This window comes from Callospermophilus lateralis, chromosome 2, assembly GCF_048772815.1.
Source record: "Callospermophilus lateralis isolate mCalLat2 chromosome 2, mCalLat2.hap1, whole genome shotgun sequence".
NCBI lineage: Eukaryota > Metazoa > Chordata > Mammalia > Rodentia > Sciuridae > Callospermophilus > Callospermophilus lateralis.
Genome location: NC_135306.1, coordinates 189,037,062 through 189,064,621, shown reverse-complemented (window position 1 = coordinate 189,064,621; position 27,560 = coordinate 189,037,062). Strand labels below are relative to the sequence as shown.

General features: G+C 35.2%; 1 protein-coding gene across 2 annotated transcripts; it reads right to left on the bottom strand.

Moving 5' to 3' along the window:
• Positions 1-1,761: 1,761 nt before the first annotated feature.
• Positions 1,762-26,398, bottom strand: Api5 (apoptosis inhibitor 5). 2 transcript variants are annotated; one of them, XM_076847066.2, is made up of 14 exons: positions 26,202-26,398; positions 19,806-19,967; positions 18,556-18,649; positions 17,909-17,974; positions 17,092-17,243; positions 15,731-15,937; positions 15,028-15,132; positions 13,020-13,109; positions 11,860-12,041; positions 11,055-11,148; positions 10,527-10,583; positions 7,913-7,989; positions 7,279-7,415; positions 1,762-3,896 (listed from the first exon to the last, which is right to left on the bottom strand). In XM_076847066.2, the coding sequence occupies exons 1-14, from the start codon at positions 26,268-26,270 to the stop codon at positions 3,814-3,816; spliced, it is 1,575 nt and encodes a 524-aa protein (XP_076703181.1). In that variant the 5' UTR covers positions 26,271-26,398; the 3' UTR covers positions 1,762-3,813. The 2 variants fall into 2 exon arrangements, with proteins under 2 accessions (XP_076703181.1, XP_076703182.1); XM_076847067.2 differs by having other exon boundaries at positions 1,762-3,891.
• Positions 26,399-27,560: the final 1,162 nt, after the last annotated feature.

Genomic DNA, 27,560 nt, shown 5'->3' with positions numbered 1-27,560 from the left:
AAATATAGGAAAGCTCATAAATGTATGTGATTTGATCTTTCAACATATTTTAGCAAAAAGATCCTTTTTTGATATTATAAATTATAGAATTCTTGAAGCTAAGAATTGGACATCAACAAAATGATCTTTCTGGATTAACTTCCTCTCTCAGATAAAGGCCATTTACTTGAAAGTTGCAAAGGATCTCTGTTTATTCCTTAGTAAAAAAAACTTGACTAAATATCTACTAAGTATCCCCCAGAGGTAACACTCTGGTTTAAATTGTTATATTTTACTTCATAGTAAGCTGACTGAAACCTTAGAAGCCTAAATTTTAAGCCTTTGAGCATGATTATTTTTCATAGTTCATGGGTTGAACAGCTAGTGGGTTCTTTTGTTCCTCCTGGTCTTGGTCAGGGTCACTCATAGGCTGCATTTAGCTAAGAACTTGGCTGGGACTAAAATGTTCCAGAATGGCTCCATTCACTTGTCCGGTGTTCTCTGGAGGGTTGAGATGGCTGGGCCTCTCTCCGGCAGGTTAGTTACATGGGCTTCTTACAGTGTGTCCCAGGATCTGAAAGAATGAAAGGGGAAGGTGCCAGGCTCCTTGAGGGTTGGGCCCAGAACTGGCAAGGCATCACTTCTGCATTTTCTTGGTTTTAAAAAAAAGTAATAGGGCTAACCTAGATTCAAGGAAGAATAGAACAGACTCCTCTTGCTAGGTGAGATAGCATGTCCCAACAGTAATGGAAGAAATTACTGGCAGCATTCTACACAGTTCAATCCTTAAGAACAGTTTTGAATTGGTGTGGGGGAAATGGTGGACAGGGAGGTAATCTGGTTATGGCAGGAAGAGCTATACATGTGTATCTTCCCAGATCTATGAGCAAAGTGAAGAGGGTTTTCAAAGAGAGGCAGAGGAAACCTAAATATAGCAATTTCATTTGGAAATAGTTTGTCAAATGGTTTCAGGCATTTGGAAGCATGAGGACTGCTATGGATGAAACCAATGTCCAGTAAGTCCAGAATTCTAACTCAAAGACACCAGGATGGCCCTGAGGATGGTATGACCGTCATCCTCCAAGTTTGATTATCCAAAGTCTTGCAGTGTTCATACACTCATACAGGGTAGTTTCTGTGGAATAACTATACTTGTGACCAATTTGTAAATAGCTAAGATCATACCTACATCCAGCTCCTGGGTTTTCTGTCTCAAGTACACTCAAAATTTCAACCTTCTGATTTTATGATTAAAATTCATTCTATTTAAACCTTAGGTTTAAATAGAACCATTGAACAGCTTCAAGTAGAGGAGTAGTATGTTTCTTTTCTGCTTTTTTAAAACTGAATTAAGTGTAATACCTGGGGGATCAATTAGGAGATGCTTAAACTCTGGGCAAAAAACAATGGAGATAAAAAGTTGGCAGTTTTGAGTATGTGAATGGTACTTTTGAAGGACTAGGAATTTAATTATTTTATCATGATCCACTTAAACACTAGCTTTCCAGCATTTCTAACCATCCTTGGTGCTACTTTAGGAAGGCTTTTTAATGAAGACTGTTAAATTAGTTCCATCTTCCTTTAAAAGAACCAAGTCCTTGTTTTCAGAAGATACAGAGCGCATAAAAATGAATCCGAATGAGATGACTTACAAGGTTTGATCAAATAGCAGAGTATTGTCTACATTTTCAAGGTCTGAAACACTGCCTGAAGCAATCAATAAATGTTAATAAGTATCCAAGAATCTGAAATTACAAATTATAACACATCAAGACACAAAACAAAATTACAAAAGGAAATTTATTTCAAAAGCATAAGGGAACATTTACATTTAAACAAGGTGATAAACAGGTGTCTTGCAAAAGAAAAACTATCCATGGCATGAAGTTTTTCAAGTTATGAAGAAAAACACAACAACAACAACAAAACAACCCTAAGTTGTGATCTATTGCCTTAGGAATGGGAAGTAGAACGATGAGGTGGTGAAGGAAGGAACATAGTCAACTCAGTATCAAAACTCGAAGTCAAGTCACTTCTGCTCAGCTTTGAGTTTACAAATATGCTTTAAAAAAGAGAAGGAAAAAGTACATTTAATGTTCAAATTTATATAGCTGTATTTCCAATAGAGTTTGTCCTTGAAATGGCTTTAGGCCACTGGCTGATCTGTCTCTGAGGTCCAGACTAGCTGGTTAATTTTCAAATGGCAATTCCATGTTCCTATGTCTGTTCAGATACCAAGGGAGCTTAGGTTCAGCCCAGTCTTTGGAATGTTTAGATTATTGCCACCATTCCACAGTTAAGCTGACCAGCTTCTTAATGCTCACTTGTATCATTCTAGCCTTTTAAAAAATAACTTTCCTCATAAACATGTACAGTAATTCTAACATAGAGGTTTTGCTTTCTTCCCAGTGTAGAATAATGGTAACAAAGACACCTGCATTGGAATCACAAACTATTCCTCAAAAAATACATTAAACTACTAGAAATGTCATTGTGGCATTTGATTTGAATAGCAAACTTGGGAAGGGAAGATTAACTGTGGAACAAAAATATATGAAACATTCAAATGCAGAGCAAAGGGTCTATGCTATTAAAAATGCCCATGACATTAGACACTCCACAAACCTCCCATCTGTTGTTTAACCTAAAGATTCTCTATTACCTAACTTATACAATAATTTGGTTAATAACCTGAGAAGTTAAAATCTTGAAAGTGGCAAAAGCAAACCAAGAGAGCATCCCTTACTTATTGGTACTATGTTATCAATTCATTTTTTCCTTGGTAGCCCTGGTTATTAAATCTCCAAATCCTAAATTATACTATGTCATCCTGTGAAAATCTATATGTACATCACATTTGGCTGTATTTCACCAACAGGGATCTCCACATTTTATCTTTGAATATACAGCCTTTATTTTTAGTTTTAAATAACAATAATCATGTAAGTGCAACTGACTCAAAATTCCTCTCTACTGGAAGTAAAACCCTAGATAACAAGTGAATAGTGGATTTAGCCTCAAAAGGATAATCACCGTGTCAAAGACTACCCGTTCCTGGAATTTAAAATATTGATTTTTGTGTACTCAAGTTTCACGGCATGCATATATATATATACACACACATACACATACATATGCTTATGTACGTGTGTATGTATATCATACATACACATTTCTATTCAAATAGTAAGATCCCATTTTCAAAAGCTATATCCCAATATATGGAGAAGAGCACAGTGTAAGCAGTGCAAAGCAACTTACTTCCTCCTAAAAATGCATTATCATTTCTACATTTTAAGAAAGCTGGTAAGTATTTTGTGTTTGTGACAGTAGTAGGTGGAAATGCTGCACCATTGCCTAGCAGCTTTATTAAAAAAACAATGAAAAAATGTTAAAATTGACCATTACTCTTCTCCATATATTGGGCAAAAAACTAAGAGGGGAGAGGAAAATCAGTAACCTTTCAAAACTGATGATCTTTACCATATATCAGAACAAAATTGAATTTCATTACATTTTAGACTCAAAAGTTCTCAATAACAAGTTATCAAGATGTTTAAAAGCAAAAAGATTCACAATATGAAGTCCGAATAATGATGATATTGGAAAAACAAGTCAAGATTGTGGACAAAGCATCCAAAAATATTATTGAGGTTTTACCTTGGACATAACCATGGTCTATTACAAAAGTAGATCATACATACAAAGGTATAAAGAACATTAAGTTTTTAGCTGAAGGCAGCAGTCCTTAAAGGGACATCCCCGGCAATCCAATGAGTAGTAGAATTTAAGTATATTAAGCTCATGACAATGCTGAAGAATGTGATGTCTTACTCAGTAGAGTCTTCCTCGACTACGATTTCCTCGGGTTCCCCAACCTCGGCCACCTCTACTTCCCCTGAAGGCTCCTCTCTGCTCTACGAAAAAGCGAACAAGGGTTTAGGTCTTGCTCGGGACTTCATGGTAGAGCAAACAGAAGAAATACAGCTTGTACCTCGGAAAGTAGTAGTAGGCCCTTTAAAAGCAAAACTTGATTTTCTCCTAGTCCATTTCCAAGTTCATTTCGTACTTCAAATAAGGGTAACATTTATACTGAAGCATATATGGCATGATGTATATAGAACAAGGTGCCTTATACATTCATGCCCACTAAATTAAATGAAACCCATTAATTAAGTTGTTTCAAGGTGACAAGGTTATGATAATTATACTCATTAGTTCTTTATTTTGGTGTTTATCACTACTAAAGATAATATGGAATTAACAAAGCCATTGGTCTGTAATCAATTTTATGAGCTATATGAACTTACTAAAATTTTGCCGTGTGTGTGTGTGTGTGTGTGTGTTTTTTGAATTAGTGGTATAATTTTGCTGAAAAATCCAAGTTACTTGTTTCACACAGTAGAACAGAGTCTTTCATCCACTGGTTAGTCACTTTCACAGTCCAGTGAAAATGGACTGAATTTATCAGGAAGGGTGGACTTTTTGTCACATGGAAATAGGATCAAATCCCTTCACTGAATGTTCAAACTTACTCACTGCAGCAATCTTGTTAGCAGCAATAAGGAGACTGTTTTGTTTTTTTTTTTTAAAAATATTTATTTTTTTAGTTTTCGGCGGACACAACATCTTTGTATGTGGTGCTGAGGATCGAACCCGGGCTGCATGCATGCAAGGCACGCGCCCTACCGCTTGAGCCACATCCCAGCCCCCTGTTTTGCTTTTTGAATCACAATGTTGATGGCTTGAAAAACACCTTTTAAATCAACCATGTAATTCTTTTTTTTTTTTTGTCATTATTACTTATTAGGATGATGTTTTGATTATCTTTTTTCCCCCAGAAGGAAATAATTCAATTGAGATAGAAAATAAATAGCTCTTTCCCCAGCTTAGCCAACATTTTTTGTATGTGGATTGGCATAGAAACCATTGAAAAATGTCATCATGTTTATTACCCTAGTGAACACATACAATGTGACAATGTTAAGATACCTATATTTCTTAGTTTATTTTGGTGCCTGTCACTACCCAAGATGATTAATGAAACAAAAAAATCCTACTGGTCTTCAAAGTGTATGCCATGTATGCAAATATCTTAACCTATCAGTTGTGGAAAAAAAAAATCAGAGGTGTTCTGAGAAAAAGATGCTCTCAGTGACAGATGTAGTGACAATGGCTACATTCAGGGAGATAGTAGCATTTAGTGGGCTGTAACTCCTGCAGTTTTTAATGTTTAGACTTGGGCCAATCAATGCAGATGTCTGCACATTTTCCTCCTATCATACTCATAAAACCTTCAAGAATTTATTATTATTTTTATTGTACATGTTTAAAGTGTGCCCCCCCTCCATTTTGGTGGTGCTGCCTAGGACCTTGCAGCACTCACTGAGCTATTCCTTCAGCTCATAAAATCTTCATTTTCTTGTTTTCTTCTTCAACATCAACACACTTAACAGACTTAAAATTTTTTGGCTAAAGACTACTAAATAATCTTTCCAATTTGCATATGAAAAAACACCTAATGAGTATATTAAATACTGTATAAAGGCATTATTACATTTTTTTTGGTACCATGACCACTAAGCCACATCCCTAGCCATTTTTGTGTTTTAATGTGAGACAGGGCCTCACTTGATTGCTGAGTCTGGTTTTAAACTCTTGATCTTCCTGCCTCAGCCTCCTGAGCTACTAGGATGAAGATATTATTTGATGTACTTTTTTTAGTACTGGTTGAATGATATAGCTATTTTTATAGTGTAGGAATTAATCAAATTTTCTTGGTTTTGAAGGGCTGCATCCTAAAGTACCAGTCTGCATTTTCACAGTGTTTTCAATGGCTTCCGGCTTTATATTAACTTCTTTAAAAAACTACTACTTCCAATTAAAATTATTATTATTATTTTTTGCATACTAGGAATTGAACCCAGGGCCTCACACATGTTAGCCAAGTACTCCCACAACAGAGCTATACCTCCAGCCTTTTTTTATATTTTGAGACAGCTGCTCAGGCTGGCCTCAAACTTGTGATTTTCCTGCTTCAATCTCCTCAGTAGCTGGGATTACAGATGTGCACCACTATGCATGGTTTAAAATTAAATATTGTATATTCTAAAAAGGCTAAAGACAAAGAACACAAGTCAGAAAATATAGAATGTTCAGCACTTCTGGACTAAAGGGAACTATGTGTACAGGAAGGAAACGAAACACGGGTGTATATTTACAAATAATTTTGACTAAAAATGTATTAGGAAGGTGAAATAATTTGTGGAAACCAATACCTTGTTTGTAAAGCAAAAAACAAAGACACCAATTAGTATAATAATAAAGAGCTCTATTATCCTTATTTTTCAGATAAGAAGTGAAAAGATGCACATTTACATATTGTTGTGAGAGTAGAGTTCTGAAATATTTTCTAAAACTGTTGTCAAGTGTTGACTGGAGTAGAAGGGTTTCTTTCTCAGTCTGTTATCTCACTTGGAAACAAGAAGTATACAGTTCGGGATATACTCTTTATGATAAATACTGCAAAATTAATTCTGATTGGTAATCAAAAACAACCACAAGCATGTTCAGTTGCTCGTATTGCTTTGTCTACCTAAGCAAGATAAGGAGCTGAGCTCGTATTTTTGTCCATTCTTTAAAAAAAAAAGATCTATGAGGAAAGAAGCCAATGAGAGAGAAACAGCCTTGGGAGAGAATGGACTGGTAGGAAGCTCTCCTAGCCAAGGAGATATGGGAAATATGGACAGGAAGACACACTCTGGGCAAAGGGACAGACTGCAATAGAATATGCATTTCTTATCAGACAATGCTTAAATACCTGATTCTACTTTCAAGACTTCTCCCTTTGAAAAAGAAACAGGCAGACAAGACCCCAAAAAAGTCATTAATCCCATGTTTGGCAGAAGCTATACTCATACCTGAAGGAGAATGCAAGTATTCTTCCACTGATCTATACCCCTAATCCCAGAATGTTCTGCCTTGAAGCTCGATATGCGAAAGCAAGAACTGGATGGTTAGTGTCAAATTTCTTTCATTTCTGTTGGTTCCTCTAAATACATGAAGCATATTTTTCATTCTTAAGTGCTTAAGTGTTGCATGCTCAATTCAGTGAGCCCACAAAGATGAGTTAGAAAGAAATGGGAGAAATTGTTTTCCCCACAACTTTAGTTCCCAAGCTAACTCAGAAAAGTCACCTGACAGAGCTATGATAGTATATGTAATTACTAATTAAAATTAAGTAAAATCTAGTTTCTGCCTAATCTTGCATACTGCTTGTACCCAAACGGAAACGCTCACCATAATTAAAGTTGCCCAAATTGCTGCTATATTTCCCACTGGGGGGGTTATAAATCTGCCTGGCATCCCTTTTTGGTCCTGCTGGAGATTTCTTGGGTGGTGAACCTGAAGTTGTATCTTCGTTAGCTCTCTTTTGCCTGTAATAGTTAGAAGAGCAGTAATTAAAAACACTGTATTATACTAGAAGTTATCTATATGTTTATAAACTTAGTGTATCTGCTGTAAAACTCAAGAGGATAATCCCATCATGGAAAAAAAAAAGAAAAGAAAGAAATAATGCTCCACAGCACCAGATTAATTTGTGGCTTGATTACACATTGTCAGAGGGCATTTATTAGGTTCTAATATAATCTGAAATTCATAACTGTATAGATTTATATGCAAGTAACTCATTTTATAAGAGTATTAGAAAAAATCTAGTTATGCTATAGGAATACAAGCAGGTCTCCAAAATTGTATTCTACCACTTTATTTTACAAATACTGGAATCAGATTTTGTATTTGAAATTATGCTAATAGTAATATTTTAACATTACCTTGAGAATCATCAAACTATATACCCTTTTAGATAGTAAAGTGACAAGTGAACTCAGATTTTGATAGCACTCAAATCCCTTCTAAAGATATTACTTACCCTATCTCAACCTTCTGTACAGGTTTCCAGGATAATGTTACTGTGCTCTTATATGAAGGAGGAATGTGGAAGAGATCCTGGGGGCAGAGAATATTAGACAAAATTTTTAATGTATCTATTGGTAGCAGGAAGCTGTGGTGAAGGTAGACACATCTTAAATGCTATGCAAGGTTCAATGTTCAATACCCAGCACAACCACTACCAAAAAAAATGGGGGGTAGGTTTAAGTGGAGGAAGCTTTGATTTATTCTTCCTGTGCTGGTGATTAAAATAGAGACCAGGATAAAATTGCAAGACAGAAATTAAACAGGGAATATTTTGTTTCCAAATCACACCAATTACCCCACTAGGTAATTTTGTGCATATCACTTAGAATGAAGCTAATTTTAAAGTATCATTTCAAAATTCAGATAAAACATTAGTATTTATCAATTTTAATAAACAAAGCCAACAAATATTTTCTTTTGCATAAATGCAGTCACCAATGTGCAATTTAGGAAAACACAAAGGTGCAATCTGTATTGCTTCTGCAAATTTTTAAGTGGCTCAAAATTAGAACAAAACTAAAATCCTGGTTAATCATGTTTTCCTCCTCTAAATATTTACAAATAAATTATCAATAAGGGAAAAATCATGACTTAAATACCAAGTTACCAATAATGGGAGAAATGAAAACGTTTGCTGAATTTAAATGTTAAAATTATTCAGAACTAACTTATCCTCATTATTTTTGAAACCATGAGTGGATTGCTCAACACATTATATTTTTTTTAGTTGTAGATGGACACAATACCTTTATTTTATCAAACCCAGTGCTTCACATGTGCTAGAGAAGCGCTCTACCACTGAGTTACAACCTCAGCCCATAAAACTTCTTAATAGCTTTACTTTAATTCTTTTTTGGATACAGGTAATATTTAATAAAAGTAAACATTTTTTTTCCCCATTTAAAATGAGTATACTAATAAACACCACCTCCAACAACATGAAATTGAAGTTCAGTGTATGGGATAAATATAGTGAATTGGCCAATAAAACACACTTTGAATAAAAAATACTTAAGGTTTCTTAGCTGGACGGAATTAGGATATAAGTAATGTTCTTAGCTTAGAAAAAGAGCCACATGCAGAGTCTTCAATTTAAAATCTCCCTTTCCCCGCTTCCTATTAGAGCTTTATGATTATACACAGTAGCTGGGTTAAATTGTGACATACATACATAGAAATTAACTGACTTCAGTTCATGATCCCTGCTTTTCCCTCCTCTTTTTCCCTCCTATCTCTTCCCTCTATCTACTGGACTTCCTTTCACTCATTAATTTGTGAGTGAAAGTATCTTAAATCTCACATGACAATAGAAACTGAAGTACAGTTTGGGAATTCATGAAAATAGAGTGAAGAAAAGTGGTGGAATAAGAATAGCCTACTAAGTAGAAACTAAAAGACAGTAAAAATGCCAAGGGTGGTCCAAAGGACACCAGTTTTTCCTGTGCTTCCCCTAAAACAAACACACAAAAAAATCATGTCATACATTCCTGCTCAACTTAAAAAATATTTCAGGATTTTCTGATAAGATATCCTACCATAGGTTGCTAATCCCATTCTTGTCTTTTCCATACATCTTACTACAGTCATCTTTAGATCTCTTATGTTTTCATGAAGAGGAAATTTTCTCATGGGCATGCATTATGTCACATGCACTTGTCAAATTTAAAATATTCTTTGTTTCATCTACCTTCAACATAGATTCGTATCACTTATTGAAATAAAATCAAATCTTAAATTTTAATAAATAATGAATTTACTGTGAAACTGTTACCTATATTTAAGAGTGGTAATAATGGTAACTATTATAAAAATTTCCTTTGGCGACGCGAATTAATTTTTTTTACCTCTTTTATTCTTAATGCTTTATCACCTTTCTACTTGGCAATAATGCACTCATTCCTCACTGTGTAATACACTTTCACTTTCTCTGAAATGTTCCCTCTCTCTTTTGAGAAAAAATAATTACTCCCTGGGATTTTTACCAGACTAGCTAACACACTAACTAGTCTTCTTCATGCTCTAGGTTGTTACAAATATGTCAGCAAATGTTTGGGAAAGCTAAACAGACATATAGAGGGCAAGGTGCACCCTATCACACTGTGCAAAAAGCTCTGATTTTATTACATGGACAAGTTTACAAAAAAAGACCACAGGAAGACATTTCATATGCTATAGAGCACATGTCCTTTCTCACTAGAGTAAGTAACACAAAGTTTTGCTGGCTATCCAAAGGGCCCAACAGCATTCAGACCACTAGAACTTAAAGTCATGGAAATTTCTGAGTTTAAATCTATCTGCTGCAATGCTTTGGGTCAAAGGAGATTTGCATGCTTCCCTTATCTTCTGCAAAACCTTTAAATAAAGTGAAACAATATATGATTTTATGATACCTGCAAAAATGCCACTTGGCATTAAAAAAGTATACAGTTTCAAAAGGCAAAATAATGAGGCAGAAATGGCATCTTCTGTTAAACACTACCATTTCAGACCTAAAAAAAACCATGGAAAACCTTTTGCACTGTCTTTCTAGCTAGCTGGGAGGGTTAGATAAGGAAAGAAAGACTTACCTTGATTAAAACATTGATATTGTTCGTTATTTTCAACGCAACAACTTTAATCTTATTCTGCAAAGAGAAAACAAATTTAAATTAAAATGCCACTAGCTTCTATGCATATATTCCATTCTGATACAGGAGTAGAGTAATCAAAATTTTTCTTTCGGAATAATTTCTACAGTTAGAGAATTCCTTGGTTTAAATCTAGATAATGCTTATTCCTATTTCTTGACTCTACAAAAGTATACAGATGGCAAAGAAAAGAAATCTCATATTCCCTTAACAGGTTAGAACGTTTTTAAAATGTTGTCCACATTTTTTTTTGGAAAATATTTAAGGGATAGATGCACATAAAAGTTGCTTTAGAAGAAATAATTTTAAGTTATAGGAAGACGTAATTAAAGTTTCAAGTATTTCAATAGGACTAGGATGAAGACTGATTAAATTGGGCAAGATTAGGGAAACCGAAAATCTCAACACGTACCTATACAGTGTGTTTATGGAATTAGCAGTTTATGAGACATGAATCAAAATTCTTACCTCTTCTGTTTTTAAGGCCTCGCCTGTTTTACCCTGAAGAGCCAAGCGAAGTTGTCTAATATAAACCTGTAAGCCCCGTGCAAAGTATTGCAGCCTAAATGAAAAAGAATTTAATTAGCAATTCATCATTCTAATTTTGCTCTTAAACAATCTTCAACTGTAGCAAATTGATACTAAGTGCAGAAAATGGCTTATGACCAATAAATTAAAGAATAATTTCTTAGGTTGCCTGTTTCTAATCCAAGATTTCATTAAGTATTAAATCAGTCCCTCAGGCACAATAGAGGACAGTAAAGGTGACACTGTGGCTCAACATTCAAAATTTAAGACGTGAATTTTGTTAACAGAATGATCCAAAACAAACTTCTTGATGAAAATTACTTATATTGAATTTTTTAGCACTGCTCCTAACTATTTGCCAGGCATTTGCTAAAATCTTTACATTCACTGTCTCATTAAATTCACACATCTCTATGAGGTAGGTAGATACTATATCACTCAAATATAATAGATGAGAAAAATTTAGGGGGTTAAAGAGGTTATGGAGCCTGCCCAAAATAATTAAGCAAATCAGAAGAGCCAGAGTCCATTTTTTTGTTTGTTTTTTTAAAAGTTCATTTCCCCAGTGGATTGTTATGCCACATCTATCGTATGTTTACATACATGCCTGTTTTTTAGACTCTCCACTGTTCACTGTGTAAAGAAGGGTGGAGAGAATGTTCTTGTAGAACAAAAACAAAACCCAGGGAGCTTAAAGATAGCCATCACCTTTGCCAAGGACTGAACCACCTCAATCATATATCACCTGATTTTGAAATCTTTGAGCTTTTCTGCATTCAGTTTGGCTGTTAAGAAATCTGGAAGTTTTCGGCCCAACTGATGAAAACTGTACAACAAACATTCCACATAACTGAACTGCAGCTTGGGTTCTTCATTACCAGCATTCTCCCCATTTTCTGCTTCTTCTGGAGGAAGAGGCATATATTCCTAGGAGATGGAAGTACAGAGATGTTTGCAATCTTCTCTAAACATTCTAATTATAAATAAACACTCACGTAACTAAAAGGCATACTTTTAAAACATGGAGCATTAGAAACTACCAAAAATAGAAATTTGGATCAATGTTCTAGCAGGTCAGTTTTCCTTACTAACCTGTTACAGCTGTTATTAGTAATAAAGAAAATTCAAGTAGCTAACATTAGGACTTATACAAACAAAGGCATTATTAAAGTTAAGAGTCAGAATTCAATCTGAGTTGAGATTAAATGTTGACGCTCTTAATGACACCAAAATTTTTTTGAGAACATGAGCCCATTCTATTTTAGGTATTGATTATCTTTATATTGAAAATCTGACCAAAGGTATACAATATCAATGCTATTACACTCCAATAGGTATTGCAGGTCTGGAAGAACAGCAGATGGTGGATGACTCAATTCATGCCAAGGGTCTGCAGCTAATCATCATGCCAGTTATACAACTGCTTCCGTCAAACAAGAAAATCACTCAGTTATGCTGATAATGATTTTATCAGATGGCCTATTTTCTCTACAATTACAACTTAAATGACAGACTTTATTTCCTGGTTGCTAAAGCTACTTTGCCTCAGGAGGCTACTAGCTGGTGGCCTGGAACAAATGATCCTCTGCAATGCTAACTTTAGTTTTAAGACTGTTTGGCACAATTGGAAGAGTTGCTAATTTCTTTCACACAGACAGAAATTTTGATATGGAACAAGAGAAAGATCTGCTATCTAAATTTTGTGTGGCACTATGCAAAGCATTAACAACAGAAGAAATACCAAGATGAAAACAGACTTTTTAAAAAGGTAGACAATGTTCGCCTGACCAACTATTAATTGAGAAAATTAATCTAAATGTCAAAAGCTGGTTCTCTGTCATTAATTAATACTAAATCAATCTTTAAAGATATATACTGACTATACCAAAAGGAAAAAGTTCTTACCAATAACTTATCAAATAGTTTTCTTAAATTTGTTTCTAGCTTCTCCATGTCACCACAAAATGAACTCATTTCCGCCAACAATTTTAATACCTAAAACAAAAAATATTATTTTTTGAGTGAGTGAGGACTATAAAATGAGAATAATCCTAAATAACTGTTTAAGACTTTCTTTATTTTCTACTATGCTTTTACAGAATCCTTAAGTTTGAACTGGGAAAAAAATCTTAGAAATGCAGCCCTACTTTTTACTGTTGAGTAAAGTGGAAGGCCAGAAATAATGTGACTTGGTAAGAGTGCATGTGAATGGCAGAGATCTCTAAAACAAGATCTCATGATTCCTAATGTATCTGTGAGAATATAGAAAAGAATAACAGACACTTTCTGTTATAGGTAAATGACAGTGCTAATTAAATGTAAAAATAAACATGTTAACTAACTTAACTTGTACTATAAAAAAACACTTAGAACTTTTAACAGGAAAGAATTATTTACTAGCATTTAAGGTGGGCTTCTTTTACTATTAAACTTTGTCTCCAGATAGTAACTCAAAATACTGGTAATTGTCAATATTCTAAATGTCCATCCCTTCTTTCATTAGTCCCAACCTGATGAGCCTAGCCCAGGACATCTGTGCATAGTGAAACTTTGTTGTCCCAGAAGCCTAAGAGGCACTTCCACTTCCACGTTTCTATCCAACTCAAGAGTCATTAGGTGCTCTTCAGAATCAGAATCTTTACTAGAGTGTGGTGGCACATGCATGTAATTCCAGTGACTTGGGAGCCTGAGGCAGAAGGATCACAAGTTCCAGGCCAGCCTCAGCAACTTAGTCCATAACCAACTTAGTGAGATTCTGTCTCAAAAAATAACAAGGGATGGGGGATGTAGCCGATGGTACAGAAAAAAAGTTGAAAGATAATTTTGTGTCAGTGGGCGTTTAATGTATAAAGATGCAATTTGTATGCAATAATACTATAATGGAGTTAAGTGGAAAGAGCTTTTTAGGACCAAGGTTTTGTGTACACTTAAAACTAAGTTAGTACTAATCCAACCTAGATTCCTATAAAATGTTAATTGCAAGCTTCAGTGCAATTACTAAAAAAGAAAGTGCTTGTTTCCATTTGTACTGGAGGTGCTAGCCAGGATAATTAGGAAAAAAAATGAGGAGGGAAAAAGGCAGGCAGATTGGAAAGGAGGAAGTAGAACTATCTCTGCAAAGGACATGATCATATTTGTAGAAAGATCTAAGGAATTTATAAAACAAACAACCAATAAAGCTAAAAATATGTAGTTCAGTAAGATTGCAGAATACAAGATAAATATACTAAAATTATTTATAATTTTATATACTAGCAATGAACAATCCAAAAGCCAAATAAAATAATTCCATATGCAATTGCATAAAAAATTCAGAAATAAAATTTAACAAAAAAAGCATAAGACTTGTATATTGAAAGCTATGGAAACTTGTTGAAATTTAAAAATTGAAATAAAATGAAAACATCATTTGTTTAAAAAAAAAAAGAATCTTTACTAGATTCTGGGGATGCAGAAGTGAGTTAGATTACATATAGGGAGAGAGAGATAAATAAGTATAAAGTATTACAGATGCTGTGAAAAAAATTATGTATATTACAGTTAAGATAGAAAGGCAGGAAAATAGATAATTCCATTGATCAGGGGTTAAGGATATTTTGTTAACTGAGTTTAAATCTGGTTCTGTAAGTTATGGCTAGCAATAGAAACTGTTATGTGTTATTTAAAAATGTTAAGGATTCCAAGGACTATAATGTAATCTATAGGCAGTGCTTTTCCATTGCAGCAAATTACAATTGAACCCATAAATCATTTCTATGCAATTAATCCTAGCCCAGGAATTTACTGGCTAGCCATTACCAGACATTTAAATTACTCCCTTAGAAATTATATCTAAGTTAGTGGTTACAATTTTGTTAAAATACAAGGCTATATTTTTGTCTTTTCAGTGCAGAAAACAGGAATTTTTTCTTACCTCTAACTGTATATCGAGACCCTCCACAGGGGTAGTCAAGGTACTGAGGTTAGGGAGAACTTGCTCACAGAAATAAGTCACAAATCTTGTGGAATGAACATTTTTCTGTATAAAAAAATCCAAAGAATATCGAGTTGTCAAAAAAAAAAATGAAATACTTTCTCAAATATTACAGTAGAATGTGCTTCAAGTGTTAACTAAGCACCATGGCATCAAATACTGCAACTAAAAGTAAGATATAATGCATGCCCCAGGGCACCCCAGAAATAACATCAGCAGACTTGTACACTTCATTGCAGGCACTTGGGACATCTACACCCCTCTGAACTCTTCCATCAAAGAAGCAAATCAATTTGAAGTCAAATTCAGGAGGGTTAGTGTTGCATTTTCAGACTACATAATTCTCAAGAGGACAGATCCTTAAACCTGGGTGTTTCAAACTAAGATATACATAACCCAGAAAACTGATGGCCAGGGGAAACACAAAGCTAGAGACAGAATGCAAAATCTGCATGACTTAAAAGCAAGGCTTTAATGAAATTTCTTCCTGCATTTTTTTTCTCACAAACCCCACTCCAGACTCTCTATTCACCCCAGTATGTTATGAATACTTTTATGGAAAAGTCTGAGAAGAGTATTTCAAGTGAATATCTATAGATAATAGAGTAATCAAAATCTGAGTTATATAAAACAAAGAGCTCACAGAGAAGAGGGGTACTGCTTGCCGCGTGCACTGTAAGAGCCTGTCCACACAGTCAGGATCTGAGGGGTTGAAGGTCTGTTCTAGGTCGGCCTGTTCTGCTACAAGCTCTACTAGTTGCTGTCTTCCACTCACTGTCTGTAAGCTTTTTAACCCAGATAGTATTTTCATGAACAGAACAAATTCTTCACCAGTCACATCTTCCAAGACCTCGAAAAAGACAATTCAGAATAACAATATTTTTATCACTGGAATGGGCAGGAAAGATCAAAACTTCATGAAAGAATGGCAAATTTATTTCAGTTACTAAAGTCAGTTTGATATTACTGCTTCTGAAATATTGATGAAAAGACAACTTTTGGCTTCAGAGTAAACCATGCACTCTCCAAGGGGACAAAAATTCATTCTTAGGAAATTTTACTTGGTTACCTACAAAGCACAAGATACACATCCAGAATGTAAACAGATATACAAAATGCCTGTGGCATTAAAAAGAGTGGCTAAGAAAAAATACATACAAAAAGGCTCATATCATTGGGTCTAACTCTTTGTATTTACCGACCAAAGGAGTTTGCAATCATGACATACTCTTGCATCATGACTTATTAGTTGGGAATAGGTAAGATATTCAAAGTATTCCCAGGAAAGTCATGCTTTGTTCAAGGAAGAAATTTTATCAGCAAGAAAGTGGTGCTATTATAGAGAAACTTTTGAAACTTCTTGAACATATTAGGAAATGTAAATTGTTCCCAAACTTTGGCACTTTAAAATGAGTGAAAAGTTAATTCTGACAAACCTTGCCGATTTTAGCATCTGTAACTACACTAGATGTTGGGAACACAGACACATAGGCATGGTTTTTACCCTCTTGGAAGAGTTTACAGTGCCATGGGGTAGGATGAAAAAATAGATCATTTCCATGTGACAATATAATGATATACTTCATTTTGAAATGGTGCACAATACCTGAAGGGGAGAAAGAGGTAGGAATCAGGGAGTTTCCTAAAGGAGGTGATCTAAACAGAGTCCTAAAAGACACATAAGTTTTGAGGACAATACCAGAAAGGATTTAAATATGATTACATCCCTTTAAATTAATTCACTACTTTGTATCATTATGAGTGGCCAAATGCTAACTACCATATAAAAGAAACTTGAGAGTTCTGTGGTGGTTCTAATGGGACGTATCATTTTACTCAAGTTACATACAGCACTGGCAAATACTGCCAACTTGAGAGTTCTGTGGTGGTTCCAATGGGATGTATCATTTTACTCAAGCTACATACAGCACTGGCAAATACTGCCAATTTGGTAATTGTTATATTGCTTTAGAGAATTTCTATTAAATGATGACAGCAGCTTACCTTTTTGGATTCAGTTAGGATAAGCTCCTCTACTTCCTTTGTTAGGACTTCATCTGGTAAAGTCTTGAGTTTTGTAGATAGGAATTTAATAGCTCGTTCTCTAACAATGTCCTCTCCTTGAAGTATCTGGCTAAATAAGCCACCTAAAGTTCCTGTAAAAGAAAATAGTTATCTGCAGCAAGTCAATGTATACTGTAAAGAAGTTATAAATGTAACTCAATGTATAGCATTTCTTTTCAAACAAGATAAATATCATGGATATCATCAATACTGGCTAAAAGTTGGTTTAAAATGTCTATAGACCCAATACAGGAGTAATCACACATTTTGTTCTTGGCTAGAATCAGCTTGGGCATGACTTTTCCTTTTTATCATTAATAATAAAACCCAGATATTTCAGAAGAATTTCTATAAAATGCAAAATAAGTTTTTTCCAACAGAATTCTAAAGGAGAAGTACGATTTGTTTTTGCAACTTTCTTTTCTTTTTTTTAGTATTCAATTTTAGTTGTAGTTGGACACAATACCTTTATTTAATTTTTTATTTTTATGTGGTGCTGAGGATTGAACCCAGGGCCCTGCACGTGCAAGGCAAGCACTCTACCACTGAGCCACAACCCCAGCCCCTGTAACTATTTCTATTGTAATTTTCTAGTCACAAACATCTTGACTTAAAGTATTTTTTGTTTTCGTTTTGCTTTTTTAAGAATACCTACAGTTTTTATGAAATAAATCTCTGGGTGAACTCCAAACTTTGTCCTTAACCAAACTTATTTCTTAAACCGTCAAACACAATTCAGAATAAGAACTGGCCTTACCTTTTGCATCCATCTTAAATATACTTAACAGGGCATTGTTTACTAAGTTAAATTCTGCAGAGTCATCTGGATAGAGAAAAAGTAGTGCAGTGAATATAAAATAAATCTTAAATACCATTTGTTTCATTTCCAAACTTAATATTCAACATAGCTTTTCACAGATTACATTATTAGCAAACTTATATCTAAGCAATTTTCTCAAGTACCAAAAAGACACATTTCCTTATAAGGACAGAGAACCTGATCTAGCATACCTAGAAAACTTTTATGTAAAGACGGTACAATTATTGAACTACAGGAAACTGGGGGTAAAATTACGATGATGATGATGCATCAAAATTCCCAAGAGAATTCAGTCTTTACACCCCTGAAAACAAAATTAAAAACAAAACACCAAGAATTACAAAATCAGAGGCAGGGGATATATATATATATAGCCCAGTGATACAGAGTTTGCTAAGTGAGGCCCTGCGTTCAACCCCAATACCCCTCCAAACACAATAAAATAAAAATTACATAATCAGAAGTCATTAAGTTTCAAATTACTGAAAAAGTTTAACCTCTGCGGTAGGATCTTTGGCACCCCACCCAAATAGACACTATTTCAGAGAGAAGTTATACAAAAAGGTAATAATAAAATTTCTTACCTGTCTGCAAAAGTTGGGTTAGTATATCTGCCACTCGGGGAAGATTTTCTCCAGTGGCAAACTGAGGCAGCTCTTTAATTGCTTGGCGTCGAATCTGGGCATGATTTCAAACAGAAAATCAATCAAAGGCTGTTATTATTAAAAACAACAAATTCAGCTTTTTAAGAAAACTAAAACCACAGAGAAACCATGTTAAGAAAAGTTGTTAAAACATAAGATATGAGATTTTTAGTAGTTTAAAAAATACTTTGCTCCAATTTTTTCTTTTCTTTTCTTTTTAATGGATAGGGTGTCACTACATTGTCCAGGCTAGCAAGTTCTGGGAGAACTTCAGTTTTCCTGTCTTAATCTTTTGAGGAGCTGGAAATGACAGGTATGAGCACTGTGCTTGAACAAATCTGCTTCAAATTAATATCCAAATTTTATAGAATATGTCACCAAAATGTAGTGGAAAGGATGTTAAATATAATACCTGAGATTGGTGTAGGCAGATTTGAGATCGCAAACATTTATATACAACTGTTTGGTTTTAACTACCTTTGGACATACAATATAGTCTTTAAAACAGCTTCTGTGGCAATGTCATACTCAGGAACTCTATTTTAGAATTTTCAGTACTGACTACTTAATACAGCACTTGTGGTTATGATTAATTCCAAATACTGATTTTAACTTATTAGGTTTAACGTTAAAAAAAAAAAAAAATCACACAGGGTTTACATCCAGGGTTTATAATATGAAATGTTTGATTCATTGATTTCATTTGGAAAGCCAGGAGATAATACTTGAAAATTCTTAGAAACCTTTCATCAACAGCCAGAAATGCTAACAGTTAATTCTATTCCAGGGAGAAATTATTTCTTCTTATTCTAGTAATAATATATAATTATTACATTGGCCAATTATTTTTCTGCCATGCAAAACATATAAGGGTGTTAAAACTGTATTAACTAACAGTCTAATTTTATAGCACAATGAATAACAATATATGAGAAAGATGTGAGCCACAACCCATTTTTAGTAGTGAGTAATGAACACAAAAAACAGATCATTTTGTGATTCTACGTATTTTCACAACAAAAGGTGGTAAAAGAACTAATACATTTTCTTAAATGTAGATTTAAGCCTAGATATGGTGCAATACCAGGAAATGCTGTGATATTTTATTATGCACTGATATAACTATGATTTTATTATTCCAATATAAAAACATTTGAAAGATTGTTGAAAAGTGTCAATCATAAACTTACTGATACATCTTCATCCTCACAGAGGTCTAACTGTGCATTGATAGCAGAATCAGCCAATTCTGGAAAATGCTTAAAGAATTTAGGAATAAACTGAGCTGCTAATCGTTTTTCCTTTGTACCGCCTTTCACGCCATCCAATATCACTTGATAGGCATCTTTATGCTGAAAGAAAGAATGCAGCAGAAAAGAAGCATAATTTTGAAGAATGTGAATCTAAATACAACTTTAACAAACATGTTCAGGTCTGCTTTAAATTTTTAGAAGCTAAGAAATAAGACTTATTTTTGGAGTTTTACTGCTTATATCAGACACCTATTTTTCCACCTTGTTGCTTCTTTACCCATACCCCGATTTTAATTAGGGAAGAGACAAAGATAATTCCAATTTTAAGTGGAAAAAGCAAATAAGATTGTTAATATACTAACATTTTTTCATTTTAGAGATCATTAACTCTAGCTTTGTGACTGTGTGATGCTTAAAAATAGTAATGAACACCACAGAATTCTCAAAGAATTGCGTTACATTTAATCATTTACATTAATTTAAAAATTACCCCTATTTCCATTAGCACTTTGAAGAAGGTAGAAGAAATACATTTCTGAAATCAAGCAATTTCAGGAAGGTTAGGAAGAACAGTTTAATTTTGCTTCATCTTTTAGGATATGATAGTAACAACTATTCTATAAATCCAGCCAAATTTGGAATCAGAGTCTAAAATTACATATTAGAATAACACATTGAAGTCATTTGTTTCTTTTAAAAAGAATTCTTAAGTGCTCTAAATGGGAATACTCAACAAGTTCCTAATCCTTGTTACACAGCTGCCTCCAAACCAGTCCTCTTATTAAATGACATTGGTCAAGCTGGTAAGTAACAGTGATAAATACCGAATAAGACCATACATATATCTTTTGTGTGACATCTGAATAAAACTTTTAATAAATGAAAAATGTCCTTAAGAATTATAATCTTGATAGCAAATGCCACCCACAATTTAGTGTGCATTTACACTGTATAAGCAATGCACTAAGTGCTTTAGTCATATGAGCTTACATCATGCCATCAAGAGAGGAATGATTAACAAATATCCAATAAACTGTAGAGTCAGGAAAATATTTTATAACTATTTTTTTCCATGGACAATATTCTGTTGAATGGAAAAAAATAAAGTAAAATGTAGTTATCAACACACTAAACAGAACACCAATTCCTAAATAAGAAATTTCTGTGAAAAATATTTAGCTTCCTCATGAAATGCAGACAGAACATCAGTCTTCAGGAGTTATTACTTAAAAAGTAAATTACATATTTTTCAGTGCAAACGTTCAAAATATCATAGCTTATTTTTCTACCGTTTCACATTCCTGTGGTTCACCGCACAGCTTCTAGTCAGATTTCATAAAATCAGTCTTGAACAGTTCTGACATCCCTACATTTTGCAGAGAACCCGAAAATCTAAAATTTCTATTCAAATTTAAAGCTTTACTTTTAAAGTAATGTGAAGAAATACCTTATATTATCTAAAATTATATGAAAAAATTACAGCAAACCTTCCCCAGGCCAATGAAAAAAACTTGGAATCAAATAAAAAGGAATCATTAGCAGGATTCAATGAAAGTCTACCAGGGATAGTGATACCTTGTCTACATTCCTCATGACAGGTATTTTTATTTTCTGGTGAGAAAATCAAGGCTCACAGAAATGAAATAATTTGTCCAGGGCCATGCAGCAAGTTGAACAGATCCAGGACCCAAACACAGTTATGCTGGGCTCTATAGTCAAGAACTTGGTCTAACACCAATCTTCTTTAATTGGACTGTTTCAAATTTATGTTCTAGGATCTTATTTAACAAAAAAAGGGGAAAGCACTTATCAGATCTAGGACCTTCAAAGGTAAAATTTAAGCCCTAAATACAGGCTCCATGCAGACACTTCAACTGGGACACAGCTTTGCAAATACAGTGGGACCTTTGGAAATTTAATACATTTCAACACATTCAAACCAGAATTCAAAGTTTCTACCATCAGTGGGTCTTAGTTTCATCAAATAATTTAGTGACTATTACTAATAAAGACTTCAAGCAAGTACCCTTAATATGATGCAAAATAAAGTGTGCTCTTTCTTGTCAGTTCTTGGAGTAATTTTCTTCAACACTATATAGGGAAAACTTTTTTTTTTTTTTTTTAACTAAACAGAATTTAAGGTACAGTAGTTATTACTTGTGTTACTCAAAGTAGGAAACAAATGAAATTGAAATTCTAAGTAATCACAGTGACTTAGTGACAGGTAGAATGTTACTACAAGAAAATATTCCAAATAACATACAGTACTGATTATTTTTCCCATTCTAACACAATGGTATATTTCATTTAGACAGATAAATTTGTGATCCCAACAAGTTGTAATTGTAAACAATTGTAAACACTTTAATACATTTCTCAAGCTGCACACATTGGCATATTTTTAATATCTAAAAATAGAAACTTAATAATAAAAAATAAAAATAGAAACTTTTTAATATCTAAAAATAGAAACTTTTAAGTAAAAAGTAAGGTACAGTTGGATCCACAATTTTTGTATGCCTTCCTTCCCTCCTCCTTCTGTAGAAAACACAAGACACACACATTCGTTATCTCTCTCTACAAAAAAATTCATGGCAGTGACTTTTAAAACACATCCAATAGGCATAAGAGGTAGGTGATGTACCAGGTAAAGCCATACTTAGGTCCATGATGCAGCCTCTCTGACATAAAACATTCTTTTAGAGAAGGATGGAGTTTCAACAAATACATTTCTTAAGTAAGACATAAAAAGAAGATGTTTAAGCTACATTACCACCTTCTGTCTTAAACTCAGTAAATCCAGTTTGTATGTGATGATAATACAGGCTGTTAATACTTCCACATATTTTAGAGTACTTATGAACCTGGTCTGTACTTTAGCTTAATCATACAAAATAAAGTCACTGAAAGAGTGGTATTCATGAAATTAAAGTCAATAAAGCCCACACTGCTCTATATGAAGAGCCAATGTATTCAATGGGTAGGAGACCAAGAGGAGAAAGGAAGGGTTAGGCATTATATAGATCTTATCTCAGATCAGCTTCACTGACAATCCCTTTAACAGGTATCTGGTATGTTTTCTTAAACTTTTCAGATTTTTGACAATACAAAATTAAGTATCTAAATTTAAAAATTAAGTAAATTCACAAATATTTATAACAAAATTTAAAATAATGGTGGACCACACCTTGCTTTATTATGGCCAGTGGGAAATGGTTAGAGAGAAATAGGAGCACAGCAAAGAAGGCAGAACTGAAGACAATTAACAGATGAGGGGGGAGGCTGAGTAAAAGGAACATAGAAGCAAAAAAAAAAAAAAAAAAAAAAAATACGATAAGAGAAACTAGAAGGTTTTGGTTATTAATATGCCCTTAGAATTTACCATTTGTGACAGGCTTATTAGAAGATATATGTTCCCGTGTATGTCTAGAAAGTAAAAGTTCCCTTTGTCATTCATCAGAATCCTTGTACATTTTTTTTTGGTATGTATATCTATCTGTTCCTTCTTTGTATGCATTTCTTCAATTTTGAGAAAGAAATGTCTACTGGAGGGCAAGGTAAGTGCAAAGAGAGAAGCAAAAATAAATAAACAAATAGATTTAACTCAATCTCCTGAAATAAAATATACAAGTCTAAAGAACTATTAATAAATACAAACACAGTGCTAAGGAGGTTCAAAAAGATAAAGATATGATCTGCTTGATGAAACCTCAGAGGACTTGTACTTTCCTTATATACTTTGAGGGCACACTCTAAAAGAAATGTTGACAATAGTGTGGCAAAGGGTGGCAGCAACCTGAGCAATCTTTGTGCTCACCTCTCTGGCAAAGGCTGAAAATCAAAAAAGCCAGAAGGAAGTTAGAGAATGACAAACTCAAATACAGTCTCAGTAAAGTGCCAAATAGGAATTGCCAGAAAACTTAAGTCTGGATTGTAAATCTCCTAAATTCAAATATTTAATGGTGTCTTCTCCATTAAATCTGCTCTTGCCTTTGTTAGTTAAAATTACAACCAATATCCTGAAACTCACTATCTTTTTTGGTGAACAGTTTTAGGTACTTTCTTTAAAAGGAAAGAAATATTATACATCAGAGCAGAGTTATAGGCATTACAGTTTGGGTAGCTTCACTTCTCCCAGAATTCAATGAACTGATGGCAAATCACTACACTTCCACTACATTTCAAGATTTTTTTTACCTTAAGTAGTTGCTCTATGGCTGTTACTATGGTGTTATGAAAGCACTGACTACCCATTGTTTACAGGAAAACAAGCTATATTCTAGTGCTAGTACATGGTAGGTGCTCAAAAAATGTACTGAATAAATGAAATCATGGTCTGGAAAAATTTATGTCCCTTTTCCCTTTTCCAGAAATTTCTGGCCCTTATAAGCTCTTCCTAAATAGCAAATTTTTGCTTTATGAAAGACATTGTTACTCTCTTGGAGTCAGCTCAAGCTCAATCTCAAGCTTTTGTAATTAAAGATGCCCTAACAGGAAAATCTCAGCAAATCTCAATTTCTCATAGTACAGGTCATGTTGGTGCTTAAACAGTTTAGATTGTGAAGCACTTTGGATTTGGGATGCTAAAGCACCTATACAGGCTATGCAAATATTCCAAAATCTGAAAAAATATTAAATCTGAAACACTTCTGGTCCCAGGAATTTCAGATAATGGATACTCAATCTGTACATATATAAATTACAACTTAGTTTCCACTTGCCCTAATACACTCCCAGTAGGGAGTTAAATAACTTCTGCTCCACCAGAAATGAGGGTGAGGGATGAGACATCTCTTTGCATACAGTTTCAAAGTTTTCCAAATAAGATTCCACATATGTCTCTTCAGGAAAACACAATTTGCAAAGCAGGTGAGAATCACTGTTCTAGTTTCCAACTTATCCCCTCTTGCTGATGTGCAACAAAGTCAAATTTAGGCAGCTTAATTTGCTACAATATTCCCCAACTCAATCACAAGACAAATTATACAATGATTGAGAATTCTTCAGTGCTAGTGCTTACTAGGAACAACAAATTGAAACCATAACCATAGCTTCCCCCATTTTGTCTTAATGGGCAGAAAACTCCTTCAGAACTAACCTAACATACTCTCCATACATTTACAATAGTGTCAGTAAACAGTTCTTACAGGTAACAGTGAAATTCCCTACTAAAATGGAAATAAGTAGGGAAGGAAAATCATTTGGCACTTGAAATTGGTATAGTCATAATTCTAGGTTAAGTTATAATAAGGTCCCAACATAAATTTATCATTATTTTTTTGCTCAGCTTAGGAAGACACTGTACTTGATCTACACGCATCCAAGAAAAGGACAGGAGGAGTACTGTCAATACTTTAATATAGACTTTCTAAGATGGTGTCTGCTTTCTACTCTATGAGATGTGTAAGCAGAGGCACAGAAGCTTCTAAGCACTGAAAACATATAGAATGGGATTTCTAAATAATCAAGTTTACCTCCAGGGCAACCTGAACCTTGTTCTCAAGAATACACCCACCTGACTACTTGTCAATAGTTCAATGTTCTACAGTAGTTGAAAACTAAACCACGTGTCTGGGGCAAACAGCAGAAAGTGCTTGCCAGAAGACTCTATTAAGAGCTGCATCCTTCCTCTCTCAAGACATTGCCATTGCACAGTTCTGTATTACTTTCTTCATTTAAAACAAAACAAAACAAAATAAAATCTTTCCTATTTACTTTTATGTCACCAGTCCCCCTCACTAGATGCACCTCCTGGGAGAGTACAAATCTTTTCCATTTGCACCTATAGGGCCCTGCACATCACCTGGTGCGCGATAGGCACTCAAAACAGGTACTGAGTAAATGAATTCTTGCGTCCTCGTTGAAGTGTGGAGGAAAAGGGCCCTTATCTGTTTTTTACAACCTTTGATCTCTTAAGCACTTTCCCTAAAGTAATAGAAACTTTTGCCTCCAAAGAGATTATTTTTTGATCTCTTGAAAACTTTAAGCCTCATCTTTGAATAACTAAGTTCTACCGAAACGAAGGAGAAAGAGAGAAGAGGAATCTCTATAGGGCGAAGAGAATTAACCTGAGCCTGAAGGGGCTGAGTTAGGAATCGCCACGGGGAGAAAAGGCTGGTTGAGGGCGGTAGTGAAGCCTGGTACCCGGGGGACCGTTCTCCCGGGGGAAGCCGGAGTCTATACTGCCAGAGTGTCCAACCCGACGAAACAGCCCAGCGCGCCTGGGATCCCGTGGCAGCACAGCGACAGCCCCGCCCGGCCCGGGGTGCGCGGCGGGCAGAGCTGTAGAGAGGCCGCGGAGCTCCGGGCCCTGCAGGCCGCTCCGGGACTCACCTGGCCCACTTGCTCCGTGGCATCGGCTAGGATGCCATAGTTGCGGTAAAGCTCCTCCACCGTCGGCATGGTGAGCCACAAGCCCGCGGCCCGCTCCTGCTGTCGAAGTCGCCGCCGGCGCCACCGCCGACTCGGAACTTCTCCAAGCTCACGACCCGAACTATTACGCCTCCAGCTGCCGCCAGTGCCGCCGCCAGTCACCGCGCACAGCGGCCCCGCCCCCAACGTCTACGTAAAGACGTCACGTCGGGAGCGGCCTTTCTGGGACGCCAATGAACAGCCCAGGGTTTTGTCGCCCTCTGGCGCTTGGAGGTGCAAAAAGCGGCAAGAACTATAAAATTGCTTCTTAATCTTGAAGGATCCTAGCTAGCTAGGAAGGACCTCTTGATCTGGGAGGGGAAAAGGAGAGGAATGCTATGATAATTTCTTTTCCTCTCTTAAAAGATCTTACATTTGCTAAAATGGTGATCTTATGAGGGAGGAAATAGAATGAGAGATTACAAAGGCAAGATGTATAAATCACAAACCATCTTCCATGATTCAAGGAAATGAACATATCTATGGCAGCTGCAGGGAAATGGGACCGTGGATAAGCAAAAAGCATTCAAATTCCGCTTTAAAAAAAATACCTCTGTGTCCATCAAGTTAAAGGGACGTGGTGTCAGATTTAGCCTGCTGCAAGAGTTTGTTATAACTGCTTGCTGCCATTGTAAAGAACTAGGGGCCACTGGACGATGTTTAACATCTAAGAAGTGAAACCATGTATGTTGTTGTGGTTTGGATATGACATGCCCCCTTCCCCCCAAAGCTCATGTATTGGAGACACGATATCCAATGTAATCACTTTCAGAGGTAAAATGATTAGATCACAACAGCTCTAACCTAATCCGTGGGTTTATGCATTTGATGAAATAATTTGAAGGGACTTCTGTGCTTGGTGGTAACTGTAGGCAGGTGGGGTGTGGCTGCAGGAAGTAGGTTACTGGGTGCTTCTTGCCCTTGGGGTTTATGTTTTGTCTATGGCTCCCCTGGGCTCTCCTCTGCTTCCTGTTTGCCTTGACCCAAGGAGCTTTTCTTTACCACACCCTTCTGCCATGACGTTCAGTTTCACCTCCAGGCCCAGAGCAATGGAGTCAGCTGTCCCCGGACTGAGGCTCTGAAACCAGAGCCAAAATAAATGTTTCCGCCACTAAGTTGTCAGGTATTTTTTTTTTTTTTTTTTTTTTTTTTTAAAGAGAGAGTGAGAGAGGAGAGAGAGAGAGAGAGAGAGAGAGAGAGAGAGAGAGAGAGAATTTTTTGATATTTATTTTTTAGTTATCGGCGGACACAACATCTTTGTTTGTATGTGGTGCTGAGAAT